The sequence below is a fragment of the Procambarus clarkii genome, chromosome 20, assembly GCF_040958095.1.
Source record: "Procambarus clarkii isolate CNS0578487 chromosome 20, FALCON_Pclarkii_2.0, whole genome shotgun sequence".
Lineage (NCBI taxonomy): Eukaryota > Metazoa > Arthropoda > Malacostraca > Decapoda > Cambaridae > Procambarus > Procambarus clarkii.
The window spans coordinates 46,806,345-46,829,069 of record NC_091169.1 but is presented as its reverse complement, the minus strand read 5'-3'; the positions used below and the strand labels follow the sequence as shown (position 1 = coordinate 46,829,069).

The 22,725-nt window shown below is 50.4% G+C and overlaps 1 protein-coding gene across 4 annotated transcripts in view; it reads left to right on the top strand.

Annotated features, from left to right (window-relative positions):
* The window catches only part of LOC123755291 (glutamate receptor ionotropic, kainate 2), a gene marked incomplete at its 5' end in the record, with an annotated part of 203,733 nt that overhangs the window by 8,759 nt on the left and 172,249 nt on the right, over positions 1-22,725 (top strand). For 3 of the 4 annotated variants that reach the window (XR_011229217.1, XM_069327921.1, XM_069327920.1), the window contains 2 exon segments: positions 6,000-6,167; positions 16,599-16,622. Coding sequence is in view for 3 of the 4 variants with exons in the window: in XM_069327921.1 (XP_069184022.1) it covers positions 6,000-6,167; positions 16,599-16,622 (192 nt within the window). 4 annotated transcript variants of the gene reach the window in all.

Genomic DNA, 22,725 nt, shown 5'->3' with positions numbered 1-22,725 from the left:
TCTTCCTCAGCTCCTACTTCTGGCTCTGTTGCTCCTTCCCCTCCCGTTTCAGTGATTGCGCCCCCTGTTCCTGCTATGGAGGTTTCTTTAGCCTCTGCTTCCCTTTCGGTTGCTGCTCTTGCTGGGGTGCGCTCCCCTCTTTCTACTCCCCCTCTTCCTGCTGCTGTCCTTGACTGCTCCTCTCAGTTGTCTCCTCCTCTTCCTCCTCCTCCTCCGTACCCCGCCCACCCACCTCTGATCTGTTCTCCCGTTTCCTTCCCTCCGTCTTTGCTCAGTTTACCCATGCCCCCTAACCCTGACTTTGCTGACCCTGATCCCGACCCTGATATTCTTTAATGTACTCTGTTGCTCTTTCGCCTTTGTTTCTTTCTTGTTCTCTGTTTTTGTCCTTTCTCTTCTCGTCGTTGTCCATTCTTCAATGGAACGTTCGAGGTTATTACGCCAATTTCCTCGAACTCCAACTTCTGATTTTGCGGTTTTCGCCCCTTTGTGTCTGTCTCCAGGAGCCGATGCTTGGTGCTCATCCTGGTCGTTTTCGTGGCTATTCCTTTCTCTCCCCCCCCCCCAGCCGTTGCTGGGGTTTCTAATTCTTCTGCTCTCTTGATTCGTGCTGATGTTCCCTTTGTTCCTTTACTTTTTCCTTCGCCTCTCCATTGTTCTGCTGCTTGTGTCTTTGTGGGGAAATGGTACACAGTTTGTTCCAATTATCTCCCCCCGAGTGTCCCGCTCTCTCTTCCTGATTTGAAACACCACCTAGACTCCTTGTCGGAGCCTGTGCTCCTGCTGGGTGACTTCAATTGTCGTCATTCTCTTTGGGGTGACGTTCTGACGAATACCCGGGGTCGCCTTCTTGAGCCGTTTCTCCTCTCTTCTTCCCTGTCTCTTCTGAATTCTGGTGAGCCCACTCATTTGGACTCTCGGACTCGCACCCTTTCTTGTCTTGATCTTTCTCTCTGCTCTTCTTCTCTTTACTTAGATTTCACGTGGCAGGTTCTTGATGACCTCCATGGAAGTGATCATTTCCCCATCCTTGTTTCCTTTTTCTCTTTTCGCCCTTCCCTCTCTTTCCCTAGGTGGCAGTTTGCTAAGGCGGACTGGACCCTGTTTACCCTCAGTGCTGCTCTCTCTGACCTCTCCCTTCTGCCTCTCTCTCTCGCGCTCTCCTCCTTTTTCATGACACTGTCTTCAACGCTGCCCTCCGCTCTATTCCTCGCTCTTCCTCTCGGGGTCCACGGAAGTGCGTTCAATGGTGGAATGCGGACTGTGCTCGGGCTGTCCGCTGTAAGCGTGCAGCCTGGAAGAGGCACCGCCGATGGCAGACGTCTGATTCTTTTCTTTTCTTTCAGAAAGCGAGTGCGGTGGCCCGTAGGGCCATCCGTACAGCTAAACGTGAATGTTGGGCATCTTATGTCTCAACAATTACGTCCGAAACCCCTCTGACCCAGATCTGGAAGCGTATCCGCAAGATAGCGGGTAAGTTCGTTCCCGATGTTTCACCGGTCCTTCACCTCCATGACACTCTTGTGGCGGACCCATTGCAGGTCGCTTCCGAACTGAGTTCCCACTTTTCTTCTGTTAGCTCTGGTCTTCATCTTCCCCGATCTTTCCTTCTTCGTAAACCTGTCCTTGAGTCTCGTCCTTTAGATTTCTGCACTCATCTTCAGCTTCCCTATAATGATCCCTTCTCTCTCTCTGAACTTCGTTCTGCCCTGGCCCTCTGCGGTTCTACGGCGGCGGGCTCCGATGGTATTCATTATGAGATGCTTCGCCATCTCCCTCCGTGCACGTCTCGGTATTTACTGAGTCTGTATAATCGGATCTGGGAGTCGTCGTCAGTCCCTGAGGACTGGCTCGATGCCGTTGTCCTCCCTGTTCGCAAACCGGGGTCTCTGGGTACTTCCCCTAAGGACTTTCGCCCTATTGCTCTCACAAGTTGTGTCTGCAAACTCTTTGAACGTATGGTTAACGTTCGTCTGATGTGGTTCCTGGAACACCATCACCTCCTCTCCCCTTCTCAATTTGGTTTCCGCAAGTGCCACAGCACGACAGATGTCCTGGTGAACTTGGAGGTCTATATTCGTACTGCTTTTGCTGCGAAGACCTCCGTTGTTGCCGTCCTTTTTGACCTGGAAAAGGCTTACGACACCACTTGGCGTTATCATATCCTATCTCAACTTCATTCTTTTGGCTTTCGTAGTCATCTCCCTCTCTTTCTCCGCAGCTTCCTCTCTCGTCGTTCCTTTCGGGTGCGCCTTGGTACCGCTCTCTCTGCCTCTTTTCAGCAATACGAAGGTGTGCCCCAGGGTAGTGTTCTGAGCACTACTCTATTTCTGGTTGCCCTCAATGGTCTTCTTTCCTCTCTTCCTTCTGGTGTCTTCTCCGCCCTCTATGTCGATGATCTTACCCTTTGCTGTCAGGATGATGATTCGCCTCTACCTCAGCGCCGGCTTCAACTTGCAATTGATGCCGTGTCGTCTTGGGCCACCGATCATGGCTTCAAGTTCTCTATTTCTAAGACTTGTGCCATGACTTACACGGAAACGGGTCGTTCTTCGTCCCTCTTTGTCACTGTATGGTCATCCCCTTGAGTACAAAGATTCTGCGAAGCTTTTGGGGTTATTCCTTGACACTCGTTTGTCTTGGTCTCCCCATATCTCTTACCTCCGTGTTGAGTGCTCTAAGGCCCTTACCCTCCTTTGGGTCTTGTCCCATACTTCTTGGGGGGCAGATAGGCGCACTCTCCTTGCTTTACATTCCTCTCTCGTCCTGTCTAAGCTCGATTATGGTTGCCCTGCTTACTCGTCTGCTTCTCCTTCTACTCTTCGCTGTCTTGATGCTTTGCACCATACTGGGTTGCGCCTCAGTTCTGGTGCCTTTTGTTCGACTCCCGTCTTTAGCTTGTATGTTGACAATGGCTTCCTGTCTCTCCAAGACCGCCGTGATCGCTACTGTCTTCGCTATCTTGCGCGGTCCTTGCAACATCCTTCCTCTCGCCTCTGTCATGCTTTAACTTTTACCCCTCCTGCGGTTCCTGTTCCTCTTCACCACCTCCCTCTTTCTGTCCGGTTATCTCACCTACAGGATTCTCTTTCTGTTCGTATTTATGATGTTTCTCCTCGTGTTGTTCCTTCTTTGCCCCCGTGGAGGGTCCCTCTTCCGCGGTTTTGTACATCCTTGACCCGTATCACTAAAGCTTTTACCCCTCCTACAGTTCTAAAACGCCTTTTCCTCGAGCACTTTTCTTCTCACTCACGCTCCGTTTCTGTCTTCACCGATGGGTCTAAGTCAGCGGACGGTGTTGGCTACTCTGTTGTTTTTCCTGATCGCACTTATATGTGTCGCTTACCTCCGGAGACTAGCATCTTTACAGCGGAACTTTATGCTATTCTCTATGCTCTTCGTCTCCTGCTTTCTCGTTGTCAGTCTTCCTTTGTAGTTGTTGTTGACTCTCGTAGTGCCCTCATGGCTCTCGGGTCTTTTAATCCGGTTCATCCAGTAGTTGTCGAGATCCAGCATTGGCTGTTTCTTGTTCACAGTAAATTTAAGTCGGTTGAGTTTTGTTGGGTTCCCAGCCATATTGGTGTGTCTTTAAATGAGCGTGCGGATGCTGCCACCAAGGAAGCTGTCCGCTCTTGTCCCATCTCTCGTAAAGGCATTCCGTATTCCGACTTTTACCCGGTTATCCATTCCTCAGTCCTTACCCGTTGGCAGGCTTCTTGGTTGTCTGTTACTGGTAACAAGCTACGTACTCTTAAATGTTGTGTTTCCTCGTGGCTGTCCTCCTTCCACCGTAACCGGCGGTGGGAAACAGCTCTGGCGAGGTTGCGTATTGGCCATACTCGCTTAACCCATGGTCACTTGATGGAGCGCCGCCCTGCTCCTTATTGTCCTAGTTGCATTGTCCCTCTTACGGTCGTGCATGTCCTTCTTGAATGTCCTGACTTCCAGGACGAGCGTGTGTCTTGCTTTCCGACCGCCCCTCGCGGTCACCTGTCCCTCGATAGAATTCTTGGTGACTCGGATACTTTTGATATCGTTCGCCTTATGCGTTTTTGTTCTCGTATTGGCATCCTTGGTGATATTTAACGCCTTCTGATTATTTTGCGCATTTGATGGTGCTACATAGCCTTCCCGGTTTGGTGCCTTCTTTTGATAATTACTTACTTACTTTCGTCCAGTCAAAATAGTAGTAAAAACTGGGCTTGGTGTATCCAGGACCTGCACCTGGTGACTGTCCCTCTCTCCCCCAGGACCTGCACCTGGTGACTGTCCCCCTCTCCCCCAGGACCTGCACCTGGTGACTGTTCCCCTCTCCCCCAGGACCTGCACCTGGTGACTGCCTCTCTCCCCCAGGACCTGCACCTGGTGACTGTCCCCCTCTCCCCCAGGACCTGCACCTGGTGACTGTCCCCCTCTCCCCCAGGACTTGCATCTGGTGACTGTCCCCCTCTCCCCCAGGACCTGCACCTGGTGACTGTCCCCCTCTCCCCCAGGACCTGCACCTGGTGACTGTCCCCCTCTCCCCCAGGACCTGCACCTGGTGACTGTCCCCCTCTCCCCCAGGACCTGCACCTGGTGACTGTCCCCCTCTCCCCCAGGACCTGCACCTGGTGACTGTCCCCCTCTCCCCCAGGACCTGCACCTGGTGACTGTCCCCCTCTCCCCCAGGACCTGCACCTGGTGACTGTCCCCCTCTCCCCCAGGACCTGCACCTGGTAACTGTCCCCCTCTCCCCCAGGACCTGCACCTGGTGACTGTCCCCCTCCCCCCCAGGACCTGCACCTGGTGACTGTCCCCCTCTCCCCCAGGACCTGCACCTGGTGACTGTCCCCCTCTCCCCCAGGACCTGCACCTGGTGACTGTCTCCCTCTCCCCCAGGACCTGCACCTGGTGACTGTCCCCCTCTCCCCCAGGACCTGCACCTGGTGACTGTCCCCCTCTCCCCCAGGACCTGCACCTGGTGACTGTCCCCCTCTCCCCCAGGACCTGCACCTGGTGACTGTCCCCCTCTCCCCCAGGACCTGCACCTGGTGACTGTCACTCTCTCCCCCAGGACCTGCACCTGGTGACTGTCCCCCTCTCCCCCAGGACCTGCACCTGGTGACTGTCACACTCTCCCCCAGGACCTGCACCTGGTGACTGTCACTCTCTCCCCCAGGACCTGCACCTGGTGACTGTCCCCCTCTCCCCCAGGACCTGCACCTGGTGACTGTCCCCCTCTCCCCCAGGACCTGCACCTGGTGACTGTCCCCCCTCTCCCCCAGGACCTGCACCTGGTGACTGTCCCCCTCTCCCCCAGGACCTGCACCTGGTGACTGTCCCCCTCTCCCCCAGGACCTGCACCTGGTGACTGTCCCCCTCTCCCCCAGGACCTGCACCTGGTGACTGTCCCCCTCTCCCCCAGGACCTGCACCTGGTGACTGCCCCTCTCTCCCCCAGGACCTGCACCTGGTGACTGCCCCTCTCTCCCCCAGGACCTGCACCTGGTGACTGTCCCCCTCTCCCCCAGGACCTGCACCTGGTGACTGTCACTCTCTCCCCCAGGACCTGCACCTGGTGACTGTCCCCCTCTCCCCCAGGACCTGCACCTGGCGACTGTCCCCCTCTCCCCCAGGACCTGCACCTGGTGACTGTCCCCCTCTCCCCCAGGACCTGCACCTGGTGACTGTCCCTCTCTCCCCCAGGACCTGCACCTGGTGACTGTCCCTCTCTCCCCCAGGACCTGCACCTGGTGACTGTCCCTCTCTCCCCCAGGACCTGCACCTGGTGACTGTCACTCTCTCCCCCAGGACCTGCACCTGGTGACTGTCCCTCTCTCCCCCAGGACCTGCACCTGGTGACTGTCCCCCTCTCCCCCAGGACCTGCACCTGGTGACTGTCCCTCTCTCCCCCAGGACCTGCACCTGGTGACTGTCCCTCTCTCCCCCAGGACCTGCACCTGGTGACTGTCCCTCTCTCCCCCAGGACCTGCACCTGGTGACTGTCACTCTCTCCCCCAGGACCTGCACCTGGTAAACCTGGAGGACTTCAAGTACGGGGGTTCGAACGTGACGGCGGTGCGACTCATTGACCCGGAGCGGGAGGAGGTGAAGAACGTGATGGAGGACTGGCAGGCGGGGCGCGTAATGTACACCAATAAGCTGCACGATGATGACCTGATCATGAAGGTGAGTCCCTCTACGCCCTCACATTCACTCTATGCCCCCTCACACTCGCTCTATGCCCCCTCACACTCGCTCTATGCCCCCTCACACTCGCTCTATGCCCCCTCACACTCGCTCTATGCCCCCTCACACTCGCTCTATGCCCCCTCACACTCGCTCTATGCCCCCTCACACTCGCTCTATGCCCCCTCACACTCGCTCTATGCCCCCTCACACTCGCTCTATGCCCCCTCACACTCGCTCTATGCCCCCTCACACTCGCTCTATGCCCCCTCACACTCGCTCTATGCCCCCTCACACTCGCTCTATGCCCCCTCACACTCGCTCTATGCCCCCTCACACTCGCTCTATGCCCCCTCACACTCGCTCTATGCCCCCTCACACTCGCTCTACGCCCGCTCACACTCGCTCTACGCCCCCCTCACACTCGCTCTACGCCCCCCTCACACTCGCTCTATGCCCCCCTCACACTCGCTCTACGCCCCCTCACACTCGCTCTACGCCCCCTCACACTCGCTCTACGCCCGCTCACACTCGCTCTACGCCCGCTCACACTCGCTCTACGCCCCCTCACACTCGCTCTACGCCCCCTCACACTCGCTCTACGCCCGCTCACACTCGCTCTACGCCCGCTCACACTCGCTCTACGCCCGCTCACACTCGCTCTACGCCCGCTCACACTCGCTCTACGCCCGCTCACACTCGCTCTACGCCCGCTCACACTCGCTCTACGCCCGCTCACACTCGCTCTACGCCCGCTCACACTCGCTCTACGCCCGCTCACACTCGCTCTACGCCCGCTCACACTCGCTCTACGCCCGCTCACACTCGCTCTACGCCCGCTCACACTCGCTCTACGCCCGCTCACACTCGCTCTACGCCCGCTCACACTCGCTCTACGCCCGCTCACACTCGCTCTACGCCCGCTCACACTCGCTCTACGCCCGCTCACACTCGCTCTACGCCCGCTCACACTCGCTCTACGCCCGCTCACACTCGCTCTACGCCCGCTCACACTCGCTCTACGCCCGCTCACACTCGCTCTACGCCCGCTCACACTCGCTCTACGCCCGCTCACACTCGCTCTACGCCCGCTCACACTCGCTCTACGCCCGCTCACACTCGCTCTACGCCCGCTCACACTCGCTCTACGCCCGCTCACACTCGCTCTACGCCCGCTCACACTCGCTCTACGCCCGCTCACACTCGCTCTACGCCCGCTCACACTCGCTCTACGCCCGCTCACACTCGCTCTACGCCCGCTCACACTCGCTCTACGCCCGCTCACACTCGCTCTACGCCCGCTCACACTCGCTCTACGCCCGCTCACACTCGCTCTACGCCCGCTCACACTCGCTCTACGCCCGCTCACACTCGCTCTACGCCCGCTCACACTCGCTCTACGCCCGCTCACACTCGCTCTACGCCCGCTCACACTCGCTCTACGCCCGCTCACACTCGCTCTACGCCCGCTCACACTCGCTCTACGCCCGCTCACACTCGCTCTACGCCCGCTCACACTCGCTCTACGCCCGCTCACACTCGCTCTACGCCCGCTCACACTCGCTCTACGCCCGCTCACACTCGCTCTACGCCCGCTCACACTCGCTCTACGCCCGCTCACACTCGCTCTACGCCCGCTCACACTCGCTCTACGCCCGCTCACACTCGCTCTACGCCCGCTCACACTCGCTCTACGCCCGCTCACACTCGCTCTACGCCCGCTCACACTCGCTCTACGCCCGCTCACACTCGCTCTACGCCCGCTCACACTCGCTCTACGCCCGCTCACACTCGCTCTACGCCCGCTCACACTCGCTCTACGCCCGCTCACACTCGCTCTACGCCCGCTCACACTCGCTCTACGCCCGCTCACACTCGCTCTACGCCCGCTCACACTCGCTCTACGCCCGCTCACACTCGCTCTACGCCCGCTCACACTCGCTCTACGCCCGCTCACACTCGCTCTACGCCCGCTCACACTCGCTCTACGCCCGCTCACACTCGCTCTACGCCCGCTCACACTCGCTCTACGCCCGCTCACACTCGCTCTACGCCCGCTCACACTCGCTCTACGCCCGCTCACACTCGCTCTACGCCCGCTCACACTCGCTCTACGCCCGCTCACACTCGCTCTACGCCCGCTCACACTCGCTCTACGCCCGCTCACACTCGCTCTACGCCCGCTCACACTCGCTCTACGCCCGCTCACACTCGCTCTACGCCCGCTCACACTCGCTCTACGCCCGCTCACACTCGCTCTACGCCCGCTCACACTCGCTCTACGCCCGCTCACACTCGCTCTACGCCCGCTCACACTCGCTCTATGCCCTCGCTCTACGGCCCTCACGCTCGCTCTACGGCCCTCACGCTCGCTCTACGGCCCTCACGCTCGCTCTACGGCCCTCACGCTCGCTCTGCGCCCCCGCTCTACCTACACCACGACCATTGTGAACTACCCACCACCACAGGAACTACCACACATCTTCACACACACACACACACACCTTTCCCCTACTTAAACAGCTCTCCAAGTGCCCTCTATAACATCACACTCACCATCTAAAACCACTCTATTGCAACGAGTGGTTTTATATGCTGAAAGTGTTGTGTTCGCATCTCTCGGCCACACACATGAAACAACATACTGTATCCATAAAGTCACTGTGTTGCAAGGACACACTTCGCATCTCTCAGCCACACTACCGCGCACAAATCCATTGCATGATTTGTTACAACGTACTTAAATCAAGCTTTTAGGCTTGGAAATATGCAAGGGAAACATGCTGTAAGACAAATCTCTTACGGATCTTTATAAAATGGCCAACCAGAGGTTCAGCTTAGTCTTTTATTATCTCAAGTAAGATTACAAGCAAGATTACCCGTAAGTTTCGCCTAAACCTGCTACGTTTGTGTTGTCTAGATGCTTGTCTCTTGTCTAGTTGCTAAATCCATTTATGAAACTTGGGAAGCGAATACCATTCTGGACCTCTCGTTGATGACTCGAGATGGACAAGCCACACTAGTTAGCTCGTCCTCATAAACAAGGGTCAAATGCATATTAATCCCGCCTCCTAATCCCGTTTATAAATGAAAATCGATTTACACAAGACTCAACTGGTGACATTAGAAATTTGTTCCAAGTTTGCTTCATCTCTCTGTTCAAATCACATCGTTACAGATTCTTCACCAACGTACATCCCAAAAATTTAACCTATGCCTAATTGTACACACAATTTGAATATATAATAATAATCATTTACATATGATAAAATATTTATTTTGATTGTACAGTTCTTTAAAATTTATGAAGGCCTCTTTGGGGAAGGCAATTGCATGGACATGCATAGGTTCAGGATGGGTTGCGTAACGACCTGGTCTTGTAAACAAAGGCCATATGCTCGTTAATCCAGCTGTTAAACCCCGCTTATGAATGGCACCCCAGTTTACACACTGCTCAGCTGATGACGATTGAGCATTTCTCAGACAGTGCTTCAGTCTATACTCGTCCATGAAGCAGGTGACTTGTATTTTCCATGTGGAAAATACCACATGGAAAATCTCATATTTTCTCGTATATAAATTAACATTATGTATAGTTAGGACTATATTAGGTTAGCTTAAGTGTTTGGGTTCAATTGGCAATTATTTGCATTTGTAAATCATTCACTCAGGCGCGATTCGAAAAGAGAATGTCATCGAAGCATAGTTCGAGAAGTATTTGTCAGTTGTGAGTCGTGAGTAAAGTAATTTTAATTTATAAACTGCCCCCATCCCCCCTCGACTCCCTTTCCAGCCCCTTGCCATCGTGAAGGGGCTTGGTGAGCGGCTGCCAGGGTGCAATGCTCTTTGGGACAGCTTGTCCTCTGTCCTTTTGAAGCCTTATGCTCCTGCTGCTGTCTTCTCCAATTTTGCTGGCTTATTCCTATTGCTAGCTTATTCCTCTTCATGTTTCGTTTTTGCTCCCCACCTACTCTCCTTTCAAATTGTTCCCTTCCTGCCGACTTTTTTTTGGCATTCTTGAATGTTCTTTGTTGTCGTCTTTGTTTGGACGCCGGGTGTTTGGGAAGGAGCGCACTCTCTCACTTGTAGAACTGAGGTACCCGACGTTGTCGAGCGACGGCGATACTTTTATTGTCATACTTTGCCTTCGTTGCTGAGCCAATCTCGATGGACTGACGGGTCTTAAGTTGACGCTTAAGTAACGTATATCCATGATGCACCCCTGCGATTAAACCCCAGCTTGTCGGGTGTCCCATCTTCTAATTGTGGCTCCATGGTGGGTATTGGGAGTTATTCGTGGATGAATGTTTTCCTGTTCGTTTTTATGACTTTTCCTGACCCTCCTTTAACTTCTCTGACTCGTGGGGTGAGCGACCAGGTCCTCGAGTTGGACTGTGCTGGAAGGCTACTTTGGGCCCTGACCAAGCTGCTTCTTTGACTCTACTGACTGACTATCTCTACTCCCCTCAAACCTCTGTGGTGGGGTTGAGCCCCCAGTGGTTGACCACCTCATCACCTGGCGTGGCTCCGTCTCTCATTGTAATAGCTGTGCTTTTTACGCGAGCACCTCTCCTGCGCTCGCACCCTTACCCCTTCTCTTTCCAGGTATGCTTGGTGCTGTCACCTCCACACTCGCATGATTCCTTCCCAATTTAATACTTTCCAGGCTTTATTTGGTCCTGCTATGTAGATTAAGTATTTTGATCTCAGTCATGTTGACCCTACTCGTCCTGATGATTTATTTCTCCATAAACACCTCGTTGATTCGGTGGATACCCTGTCATTTTTTAATCCCACCCATACTGGTACACGTGTTGTTGCAGCCCCTTCTTAGGAAGCGGCTGCCTGCTTGGCTTCGTTGTCCTGCATTAAGGAGAACCCCTGTTCGGATCTCCAAAAATGCCTGGTTGAATGCCAGCATTTGGCACAGTTCTTCTCCTGCACCATGTTGTGACTGGTGACAGGGAACTGGAAAGACTGCCACGAGGATATTAAATATATCCTTGAGGCCATTCTATCCTCCAATTAAGTAATTATCAAATGTTCTATCCTCCAGATAGACAAGTTGACTCGACCCCCTCATGGTGGTGGTCATCAGCCTGTTTGCGTTGTGAAGCTCACTTTTGATAGTAGGTCTCTCCTGTCTTCCATAATTCTTGCTTGTGTTAGATGCTCCATTCAGTAGTACAATCCCTCTCCTCGACTTTGATGCAGGTGCTGAAGATTTGGGCATGGTCTCTTCAGGTGCACAAGTGAGGTGTCTATGCCCCTTGTAAGGATCCTCGGGTCATTCTAAGACAGAGTGCCCTTCTTTCCAAGCTCTTTGCATTAATTGTGGTGACGCCCACCCACGTATGTGTGCAGTACAAATTTGAGGAAGCCATCCTCAATTTGAAACATTGTGATCATTTGTCCTTTCCTGAGGCAAGACGACAGGTTTGCTGTCATCCCTCTTTCTCTGGCATGTCTTATGCTTGTGTGTTGCTTTCCCCTTCTCCTCTCCCTCTCCTGCTTTCTCGGTTTTGCAACCGTTTCCAGGCCTTGGACCCTGACACCTCCACTACCTTCTCGGCTGATCATTTGCATTTTGGGCTAGCGGCTCTTCCACCTAGTTCTCTGTCTGGTGTTTCCTTCCTTCCTGGTCTTTCTTGGCTCCTGTACCCTCTCCCCCTTCTTGCTCCACTCATCATTCTCAGCCTTTCCCTCTGTCTCTTGGCCCTCCTCGTCGCCTGTCTGTTTGGGTCATTATCCGTTCATGTTCTCCTCCTGTTGAAACTGTCGCCCGATACATTGCTAATGGTACACCTGTTTCTCTAAGTCAGAAACATAAGCCTGGCTCCTCTCCTCCTTCCCCCTCAGCGGGTAAGGCAGCTTTACTATATACCTCACCTTCTGACTCCAACACTATTCCTGCTCCCTTTCCCAGTTCAGTGGCAGTCACATCAGTCTCTGCTATGGAGGTTCCATTGGGCCTTGATCCTCTCTTGGATGCTGCCCTTGATCCGGTGCACTTTCCTATTTTTGTCCTTCTTGCCCCCAATTCCCTTGACCACCCCTCTCCGATGCCTCGTCCCACTCTGGACTCTGCCAGTCCACCTCTGGTCCGTCCTCCTGCTCCCTTGCCTCCATTATCTTTGCTAGCGTTGCCAGTGCCTCGTACCCGATTTCACTGATTCTGATCCTGATATTAATTAGTCTGTGTTCTTTGCCTTTGTTTCTCCCTTGTTATGTTTCTGTTCTCCCTCTTTTGTCTGTCTGTTCTTCAATGGAATATTTGTGGTTTACATGCCATCTTCCATGAACTTCAACATCTGATCATGCAGTTTTCACCACTTTGCATTGGTCTCCAGTAGCCGATGCTTGGCACTTGTCGTTTCTGTGGTTATTCCTTTCTCTCTTCCCCGCCAGCTTTTGATGGGGCCCATAACTCTACTTTTCTCTTGATCCATCATGATATTCCCCTCGTCCCCCTACTTTTTCAGTCGTACATTCAGTGTTCTGTGGCCCGTATCTTTGTGAGTAAATGATATCCAGTTTGTTCCATTTATCTTCCCCCCAAATCTCCCACTTTCTCTTCCTGCTCTTAAACACCTGTTGGACGCCTTACCAGAGCCTGTACTCCTATTGGGTAATTTTAAATGTCAGCATACCCTCTGGGGAATGTTCTGACAAACACCTGGGGCTGCCTTCTTGAACCATTTGTCCTCTCTTCTCTGTCTCTTCTGAATTCTGGTGAACCCACTCATGTTGACTCCTGCATTCACACCCTTTCCTGTCTTGATCTTTCTTTCTACTCATCTTCTCTTTATTTGGACTTCACCTGGTGGGTTATTGATGACCTCCATAACATTGACCATTTCCCCATCCTTGTCACCTTTTTCTCTTTTCACCCTCTCCTCTCCTTCCCTAGGTGGCAGTTTGCCAAGGCTGACTGGAACCTCTTCACCTTACTCACTACTCTTTCTGACCTCTCTGATTTGCCTCTCCCCGGAGCCCTCGTCCTTTTTCACGACACTTTTTTTTATGCTGCCCTCTGCTCTGTTCCTTGCTCTACCTCCCAGGGCATCCCTCCCTGGTGGAACGCAGACTGTGCTCAGGCTGTCTGCAGTAAGGTGTCCATGGAAGTAACACCGTCGCCGACGGACGCCGATTCTTTTTTGTTTCGGAGATTGAGTGCAGTGGCCCATAGGGCCATCCGTATGGCTAAGTGTGAGGGTTGGAGATCTTTCGTTTTCACCATTACATCTGACACTCCTCTGCATCTGATCTGGAAGAAAATTCGCAAGATAGAGGGTAAGTTTTTTCCAGATGTCTTGCCTTCACCTCCTTTGTTCTTTTGTGGCGGATCCGGTGTCAGTCGTGACCAAACTCGGTTCACACTTTTTCGAATGTTAGCTCCAGTTATCATCTTCCTCCTCCTTTCCATACTCGTAAGCCCCTTCTTGTATCTTGTCCGTTAGATTTTCGCACTCGTCTTCAGCTTTCCATAATGATTGTCTCTCTGAACTCCAGTCTGCCCTGTCCCTCTGTGGATCTACGGAGGCAGGCTCAGATGATATTCATTGAGATACTTTGCCATCTCCCTTCATGTACGTTTCAGTATTTACTGAATATCCTGGGGACTGTCGTGAGGCGGTTGTTCTTCCTATTTGGAAACCTGGTTCTTTAGGTTCATCCCCTAAAGACTTCCACCCCATTGCTTTCACGAGTTTTCTGCAAACTCTTTGAACGTATGGTCAATGTCCGTCTGATGTGGTTCTTGAAACACTGTCACCACCTCTCCCCTTAAATTTGGCTTTCACAAGTGTCGCAGCACGACTAATTATGAACTTGGAGGTCTATATTCGTACTACCTTTCCTGTGAAGACTTCCGTGGTTGCTGTCCGTTTTGACCTGGAAAAGGCATATGACACAACCTGGAGATACGATATTCTGCTCCAACTCTGTTCTTTTGGCCTTCGTGGTAATCTCCCTCTCTTCCTCCAAGCTTCCTCTAGTCATTCCTTTCGAATGAGGCTTGGTGCCCCACTCTTTGCCTCTTTTCGGCAATACAAAGGTGTATCCCAAGGTAGTGTCCTGAGCACTACTCTTTACTGGTTGCCTTCAATGGTCTTCATTCCTCCCTTCCGACTGACATTATCTCCTCTCTTTATGTTGACGATCTTACCCTCTGCTGTCAAGGTGATGACTCGCCTTTCCTACAACGGTGACTTCAACTTGAGATTGATGTCGTGTCGTCTTGGGCCACCAATCATGGCTTCAAGTTTTCTTCAGCTAAGACTTGTGCTATGACCTTTACTCAAAAGCAGGTCGTTCTTCGACATCCTCTGTTGCTTTATGGTAATCCTCTTCTGTATAAGGATTCTGCTAAACTTCTGGAGTTAATCTTTGACACTCGTTTGTCTTGGTCACCCCATATCTCTTACCTCCGAGTTGAATGCTTTAAGGCCCTTAACTTATGTAAGGTCTTGTCACATTCTTCCTGGGAAGTTGATAGGCGCATGCTCCTCCCTTTACATTCCTCTCCTGTGCTGTCTAAACTCGATTATGACTGTCCTGCTTACTCATCTGCCTCTTCCTCCACCCTTCTTCGGCTTGATGCTCTTCACCATACTGGGCTCCGTCTTAGCTCTGGTACTTTTCGTTCGACCCCTAACCAAAGCCTGTATGTTGAAACCAGCATCGCCGTGATTGTATATTGCTGTGAACGCTACTGTCTTCGCTACTTTGCGCGGTCCCTGCAACACCCCTCGCTCTCGCTTATGTCGTACATTGACGATTACCCCTCTTGTGAGCCCTGTTCCCTTTCAGCACCTTCTCCTGTCTGTATGCTTGCAAGGTTCTCAGTTTGTTACAATGTTTCTCCTCGTGTTGTTATATATCCTTGCCCCTCCATGGAGGGTCCCTCTTCGTAAGTTTTGTAGAACTTTGACCTGCATAACTAAAGCTTTTATCCCTCCTACAGTTCTGAAACGCTTTTCTTTGCTCACTTTTTTTCATACTCCCACTCCATCTCCGTCTTCACAGATGGGTCTAAATCTGCCATCAGTGTAAGCTACTTCATTGTATTTCCTAACTATGCCTATATGTGTCGCCTGCCTCCGGAGACTGACATCGTCACGGCAAAACTTTATGCAATTTTGTATGCTCTTCGTCAACTGCTTTCTCGCCATCGTGCCGACTCTCGTAGTGCCCTCGTGGCTCTGGAGTTCTATAATCCTGTCCATCCTGTGGTCGTCGAAATTCAATATTGGCCATTTCTTATCTCCAGCAGATTTAAGACAGCCGAGTTATGCTGGGTTCCCAGCCATATTGGTGTTTTCTTCAATGAACGTCCAGATGCTGCCATGGAGGCTATCTGCACTGTCCCATTTCCCGCAAAGATGTTCCTTATTTCAACTTCTACCCAGTTATTCATTCCCCAATCTATACCCATTGGCAGGATCGCCGGTCTTCTGTTTCTGGTAACAAGCTGCATGCTCGTAAAGTCAGCATGTCCCCCGTGGCCTTCCTTCTACCACCGTAACCGGTGGGAGGAAATGGCTATGGCGAGGTTATGTATTGGCCGTACACGTTTAACTCACGGACACTTAGTGGAGCGCCACCCTGCTCCTTATTGTTCAAACTGCATTGTCTCTCTTACAGTTGTGCATATCCTTGTTGAATGTCTTGACTACCAGGACGAGCGTGTGTCTTGCTTCCCGACCGTCCCTCGCAGTCACTTGTACCTTGATAGAATCCTTGGTGAATAAGATACGTTCGATGCTGTTCGTCTTATGAGCTTTTGTTCTCGTATTGGCATCCTTAGTGATATTTAGCCCCTTTTGAATATCTCTCACATTGGATGGTGCTACATAGCCTCCCCCGGCTTGGTGCCTTCTTTTGATAGTTACTTACAAACTGGATTTAATGAGCATTTGGCCTTTCATTATGAGGATGGGGTGCACTAGTAGCATTGTAAACCTATACTGACCACTGCATGTGCTATGTAGAGTGGCTTCCTGCTTGCTGTGTGCTGGTTGTGTAATGTAACTAAGATTATCTCAGGACTCCAAGCTTGATCAGAACCTCGTATGTTTGGTCATGTGTCTGAGGTTTACTCAAGGAATTATGTCTCCTGAGAATCTTCGTGTCCAATCTTATGCCTCGTGTGTAATTATTCTCCTGTTTACTCAATACGACTCATGAGAGCTAAAAACTGACTCGGACTATGTAGGTTTACTCATAAGGTTTGTATGTACATATTATGTGACTTCATGTGACCATATCTTCACATAATTTCTCATGTCAGCCCGAGCCCTATGTCTACTGACAAGCACCATGTGTAATGTCACCTCTTCATGTCACCCGATAACTCCCTCATGTTTACTTACAAGGTTCGTGAAGACGTGTCTAATGATGTTCTTTTGTTTTGTCTGCCCTCTTCCCCAGCCGAGGAATAAAAGTTTCTGGACGGTAAGACTTCCTGTGTTTGTTGGTCTGCTTGGCTGGGCCTCCCGCTGGGCTCAAGGTCCCCACGTCATGTTAGGAAGGTCCCCCGCGTCAACTTAGGAAGAAGGTCCCCCGCGTCATGTTAGGAAGAAGGTCCCCCGCGTCAAGTTAGGAAGAAGGTCCCCTGCGTCAAGTTAGGAAGAAGGTCCCCCGCGTCAAGTTAGGAAGAAGGTCCCCCGCGTCATGTTAGGAAGAAAGTCCCACGCGTATAGTTAGGAAGAAAGTCCCACGCGTCAAGTTAGGAAGGTCCCCCGCGTCAAGTTAGGAAGAAGGTCCCCTGCGTCATGTTAGGAAGAAGGTCCCCCGCGTCAACTTAGGAAGAAGGTCCCCCGCGTCAAGTTAGGAAGAAGGTCCCCCGCGTCAAGTTAGGAAGAAGGTCCCCCGCGTCAAGTTAGGAAGAAGGTCCCCCGCGTCAAGTTAGGAAGAAGGTCCCACGACATATTAGAAAGGAGAGAAGAGGTGGTAACGCTAATGGTCCCCTCCTGGCCAGAGAAAGCGTATTAAGAAGGAAGACTGCTGATGTTGACAGTCTCCTTGGCCAGGGGAAGGGAGAATAGGAAACCAAGAGAGAGATTTCCCTAAACGAACTCGTCTCCAGTGAGAGTTGAGCATAATTTTTCCCTTGATGCTCTATTTTCCCCATGCCCTGGTCAAGTGTCTCCCTAGACGAGCAGTTTAGTAGAGTCTGTGATTGGGGATGTTATGGTAATTTGGAGCTATTTTGAAAATTTATCTTTTTGGATAAATATAATTCACTATATATCGTAGAAGAAATATTATTTATTAATAAATAAATATTAATTGTGTATATTTTCTTCTAAAATATACAACTGCTGAGCATCCTGAGAATACCAGATGTTCATTTTCAATCAATTTAAGTAATTTTACAGTTATTGCCACTTTTAAAAACACCTGTACCAGAGTGGATGTGGAACAATGACAACATAATCCACCCTCCAAAAGTAATATTGCCTATAACTCCTATGAACAAAATGGCCACAAAAGCAAAGTTTGAAGGGAATAATAGACATTTGTTGTTATAAATTGTTGGGCATAATCATGAAATAAGTTACTGACCAGGAACAAAAGTTACGTTGTGTTATTAGCATAAATGAAATAAAGATATGTAATGTTCTACAAAACATTGTACTATTGGAGCAATAATAGCATACCAACAAGTGGAACAGTAGCTATAAACCTAACTTGGCCGAGGCCTAAAAACAATATCTAAAATACACTATTTAAGGCCTATTTTACTACATATGTGCTATAGTAGGCCTAGGAAAGTTTAGGCTTGGTTGTTGCCTTCTTTTTCCTGCTCTATTAAATAAATAAAAAAAATTGTAGGAACAAACTTTTTTTTTGGGGGGAGGGGGTATTTTCGTCCATGGCAACACCAAATGCCACTATGTTACGATAAGAACTTTTAACAATAACATATTACCTTGACCACTCTTCAAAGTCAATTGGAAACTTCAAAATGCAAACCTGGACATAGACTATGCAAACGTGGCAATGCGTCATACAGACGTGGATATGGGTCGTGCAATCGTGCATAGGCGTCATATAAACGTGGATAATGGATGCTGCAGCCTGGGAGACTTTGACTAAAGCGAGGTGGTGGGGACCTTGAGCCAACGTAGAGTCCACAACATCAGCCAGTAGTGTGTGTCGCTAGTGAGGACGTAGACCCGGTGTTCAGACTACCACAACCCCTCTTATGTTGAGTATATCTGAACACCAGTAGTTGAGAGTGATCTTAATCTCCGTGTATATCATCATCACTAGTCTCACCCGATGTTGATCTGAGTGTATTTAAACATCGCTTGAGTTGGCTGATGTTAATGTGTCCTGATTTCAACATTATTAGTTTTGTTTTGATGTTTATCTATGTTAATCTCATGGCTGGTGAGTCAGTAGTTAGATAATTTAGCGTAGCTGCCCCCATTAGGCTGTAACTTGTAGGCCTACACTAAACACCTGCCTAGTACGTAGTGCCGATGAGAGCCACCTGCGCTTTACGAGTGGACAACAAAGCTGTGGTGTTATGGTGAGTGCATCTCTGAGGTGTTGACTTGGATATGATGTGTTCGTGGATACTGGGTTGTTCTGTCTGGGGCTGCTTCAGTTATTTAATATTTTTTTTTTTGTCGGGGACAGGCAGCGTGCGTGCGTGCGTGCGTGCGTGCGTGTGTGTGTGTGTGTGTGTGTGTGTGTGTGTGTGTGTGTGTGTGTGTGTGTGTGTGTTGACCAAAGAACCAGAGCTCATCCCCCGCAATCACAACTAGGCGAGTACACACACACACAGATGATGTGAAGGAGGCTGACTCCATACACAGTTTTAAATGTAAATATGATAGAGCCCAGTAGGCTCAGGAATCTGTACACCAGTTGATTGATAGTTGAGAGGCGGGCCCAAAGAGCCAAAGCTCAACCCCCGCAAGCACAATTAGGTGAGTACACACACACACACACACACACACACACACACACACACACACACAATTAGTAATCGCCTAATTGTGTCGGAAAGCCTTTGACACAGTACCCCATAAAAGGTTGATGCATAAGCTGGAGAAACAGGCAGGAGTAACGGGTAGGGCGCTCCAATGGATAAGGGAGTACCTAAGCAATAGGAAGCAGAGAGTTACAGTGAGGGGGTGAGACCTCAGAATGGGGTGAAGTCACCAGTGGAGTCCCACAGGGCTCTGTGCTTGGACCTATCCTGTTTCTGATATACGTAAATGATCTCCCAGAGGGTATAGACTCATTCCTCTCAATGTTTGCTGACGACGCCAAAATTATGAGAAGGATTAAGAGAGAGGAGGACAGCTTGAGGCTTCAAGAAGACCTGGACAAGCTGCAGGAATGGTCGAACAAATGGATGTTAGAGTTTAACCCAAGCAAATGTAATGTAATGAAGATAGGGGTAGGAAGCAAGACACCAGATACAAGGTATCACTTGGGAGATGAAATACTTCAAGAGTCAGAGAGAGAAAGACCTGGGGGTTGATATCACGCCAGACCTGTCCCCTGAAGCTCATATCAAGAGGATAACATCAGCAGCATATGCCAGGTTGGCTAACATAAGAACGGCCTTTAGAAACTTGTGTAAGGAATCTTTCAGAACATTATATACCACATATGTCAGACCAATCCTGGAGTATGCGGCTCCAGCATGGAGTCCATATCTAGTCAAGGATAAGACTAAACTGGAAAAGGTTCAAAGGTTTGCCACCAGACTAGTACCCGAGCTGAGAGGTATGAGCTACGAGGAGAGACTACAGGAATTAAACCTCACTTCGCTGGAAGACAGAAGAGTTAGGGGGGACATGATCACCACATTCAAGATTCTGAAGGGGATTGATAGGGTAGATAAAGACAGTCTATTTAACACAAGGGGAACACGCACAAGGGGACACAGGTGGAAACTGAGTGCCCAAATGAGCCACAGAGATATTAGAAAGAACTTTTTTAGTGTCAGAGTGGTTGACAAATGGAATGCATTAGGAAGCAATGTGGTGGAGGCTGACTCCATACACAGTTTCAAGTGTAGATATGATAGAGCCCAATAGGCTCAGGAACCTATACACCTGTTGATTGACGGTTGAGAGGCGGGACCAAAGAGCCAAAGCTCAACCCCCGCAAGCACAACTAGGTGAGTACACACACACACACACACACACACACACACACCACACACACACACACCACACACACACACACACACACACACACACACACACACACACACACACACACACACACACACACACACACACACACACACACAAAGATCACGAAAACGATAACAAATGCAGTGTTCCCACAGGACTATTATGTTATGAGGAAGGAGAGGGAAGGAAGAGGTGGGGGTGGTGTAGCTCTGCTGGTAAGAAAAGGCTGGGATTTTGAGGAGATGGATATTCAGGGCTGTGAAGGTTTCAGTGACTACATAGCAGGTACTGTAACAAATGGAGGGAAAAAAATTATAGTCGCAGTCATATATAATCCACCACCAAATGACAGAAGACCTAGACAGGAATATGATAGAAACAACATGGCCACCATTAACATAATAGAAAGAGCAGCTTCTGTTGCTAGCAGGAATGGATATGGACTACTAATTATGGGAGACTTCAACCATGGGAAGATAGATTGGAAGAACAGAGACCCGCATGGAGGACCAGAAACATGGAGAGCTAAGCTGCTGGACGTGGCAGCAAGAAACTTTCTAAGCCAGCACACCAAAGAACCAACAAGAATGAGAGGAGAAGATGAACCAGCAATGCTTGATTTGATATTTACCCTAAATGAATGGGATATAAGGGAAGTTAAGATGGAAGCGCCCTTGGGAATGAGTGACCACAGTGTATTGAACTTTGAGTACTTGGTAGAGCTAGGACTTATCTCCCACAAAAAAGAACTAGGAATCAAAAGGCTGGCATACCGAAAGGGGAATTATGAACAGATGAGAAGTTTCCTAAGTGAAATACCTTGGGACACAAACCTCAGAGACAAGTCTGTACAGGGTATGATGGACTATGTTACCCAAAAGTGTCAGGAGGCAGTAAACAGGTTCATCCCGGCCCAAAGGGAAAAATCCGAGAAGCAACAGAAGAATCCATGGTATAATAGGGCATGTATCGAAGCGAAGAAACTGAACAAAAAGGCGTGGAGGAACTTCCGGAATAACAGAACACCAGAAAGCAGAGAGAGATACCAGAGAACCAGGAATGAGTACGTCAGGGTGAGAAGAGAAGCAGAGAAAAATTTTGAAAATGATATAGCAAACAAAGCCAAGACTGAACCAAAGCTACTCCACAGTCACATCAGAAGGAAAACAACAGTGAAAGAACAGGTATTGAAACTTAGAACAGGCAAGGACAGGTATACAGAGAATGACAGAGGTGTGTGAGGAACTCAACAAGAGGTTCCAGGAGGTCTTCACAATAGAACAGGGTGAGGTCACTGTGCTAGGAGAAAGGGAGGTAAACCAGGCGGCCTTGGAGGAGTTCGAAATTACGAGAGAGGAGGTCAAGAGACACCTGCTGGATCTGGATGTTAGAAAGGCTGTTGGTCCAGATGGAATCTCACCATGGGTACTGAAAGAGTGTGCAGAGGCACTTTGCTTGCCACTCTCCATAGTGTATAGTAAGTCACTAGAGACGGGAGACCTACCAGAAATATGGAAGACGGCGAATGTGGTCCCAATATACAAAAAGGGCGACAGACAAGAGGCACTGAACTACAGGCCAGTGTCCTTGTATACCATGCAAGGTGATGGGAAAGATCGTGAGAAAAAACCTGGTAACACATCTGGAGAGAAGGGACTTCGTGACAAATCGCCAACATGGATTCAGGGAGGGTAAATCTTGCCTTACAGGCTTGATAGAATTCTACGATCAGGTGACACGGATTAAGCAAGAGAGGGCTGGGCAGACTGCATTTTCTTGGATTGTCGGAAAGCCTTTGACACAGTACCGCATAAGAGGCTGGTACATAAGCTGGAGAGACAGGCAGGTGTAGCTGGTAAGGTGCTCCAGTGGATAAGGGAGTATCTAAGCAATAGGAAGCAGAGAGTTACGGTGAGGGGTGAGACCCCCGATTGGCGTGAAGTCACCAGTGGAGTCCCACAGGGCTCTGTACTCGGTCCTATCTTGTTTCTGATATATGTAAATGATCTCCCGGAGGGTATCGATTCATTTCTCTCAATGTTTGCGGACGATGCTAAAATTATGAGAAGGATTAAAACAGAAGAGGACTGTTTGAGGCTTCAAGAAGACCTAGACAACCTGAAGGAATGGTCGAACAAATGGTTGTTAGAGTTTAACCCAACCAAATGTAATGTAATGAAGATAGGTGTAGGGAGCAGGAGGCCAGATACAAGGTATCATCTGGGAGAGGAAATTCTTCAGGAGTCAGAGAAGGAAAAAGACTTGGGGGTTGATATCATGCCAGACCTGTCTCCTGCAGCACATATCAAGCGGATAACATCAGCGGCATATGCCAGGCTGGCCAACATACGAACGGCATTCAAAAACTTGTGTAAAGAATCATTCAGAAT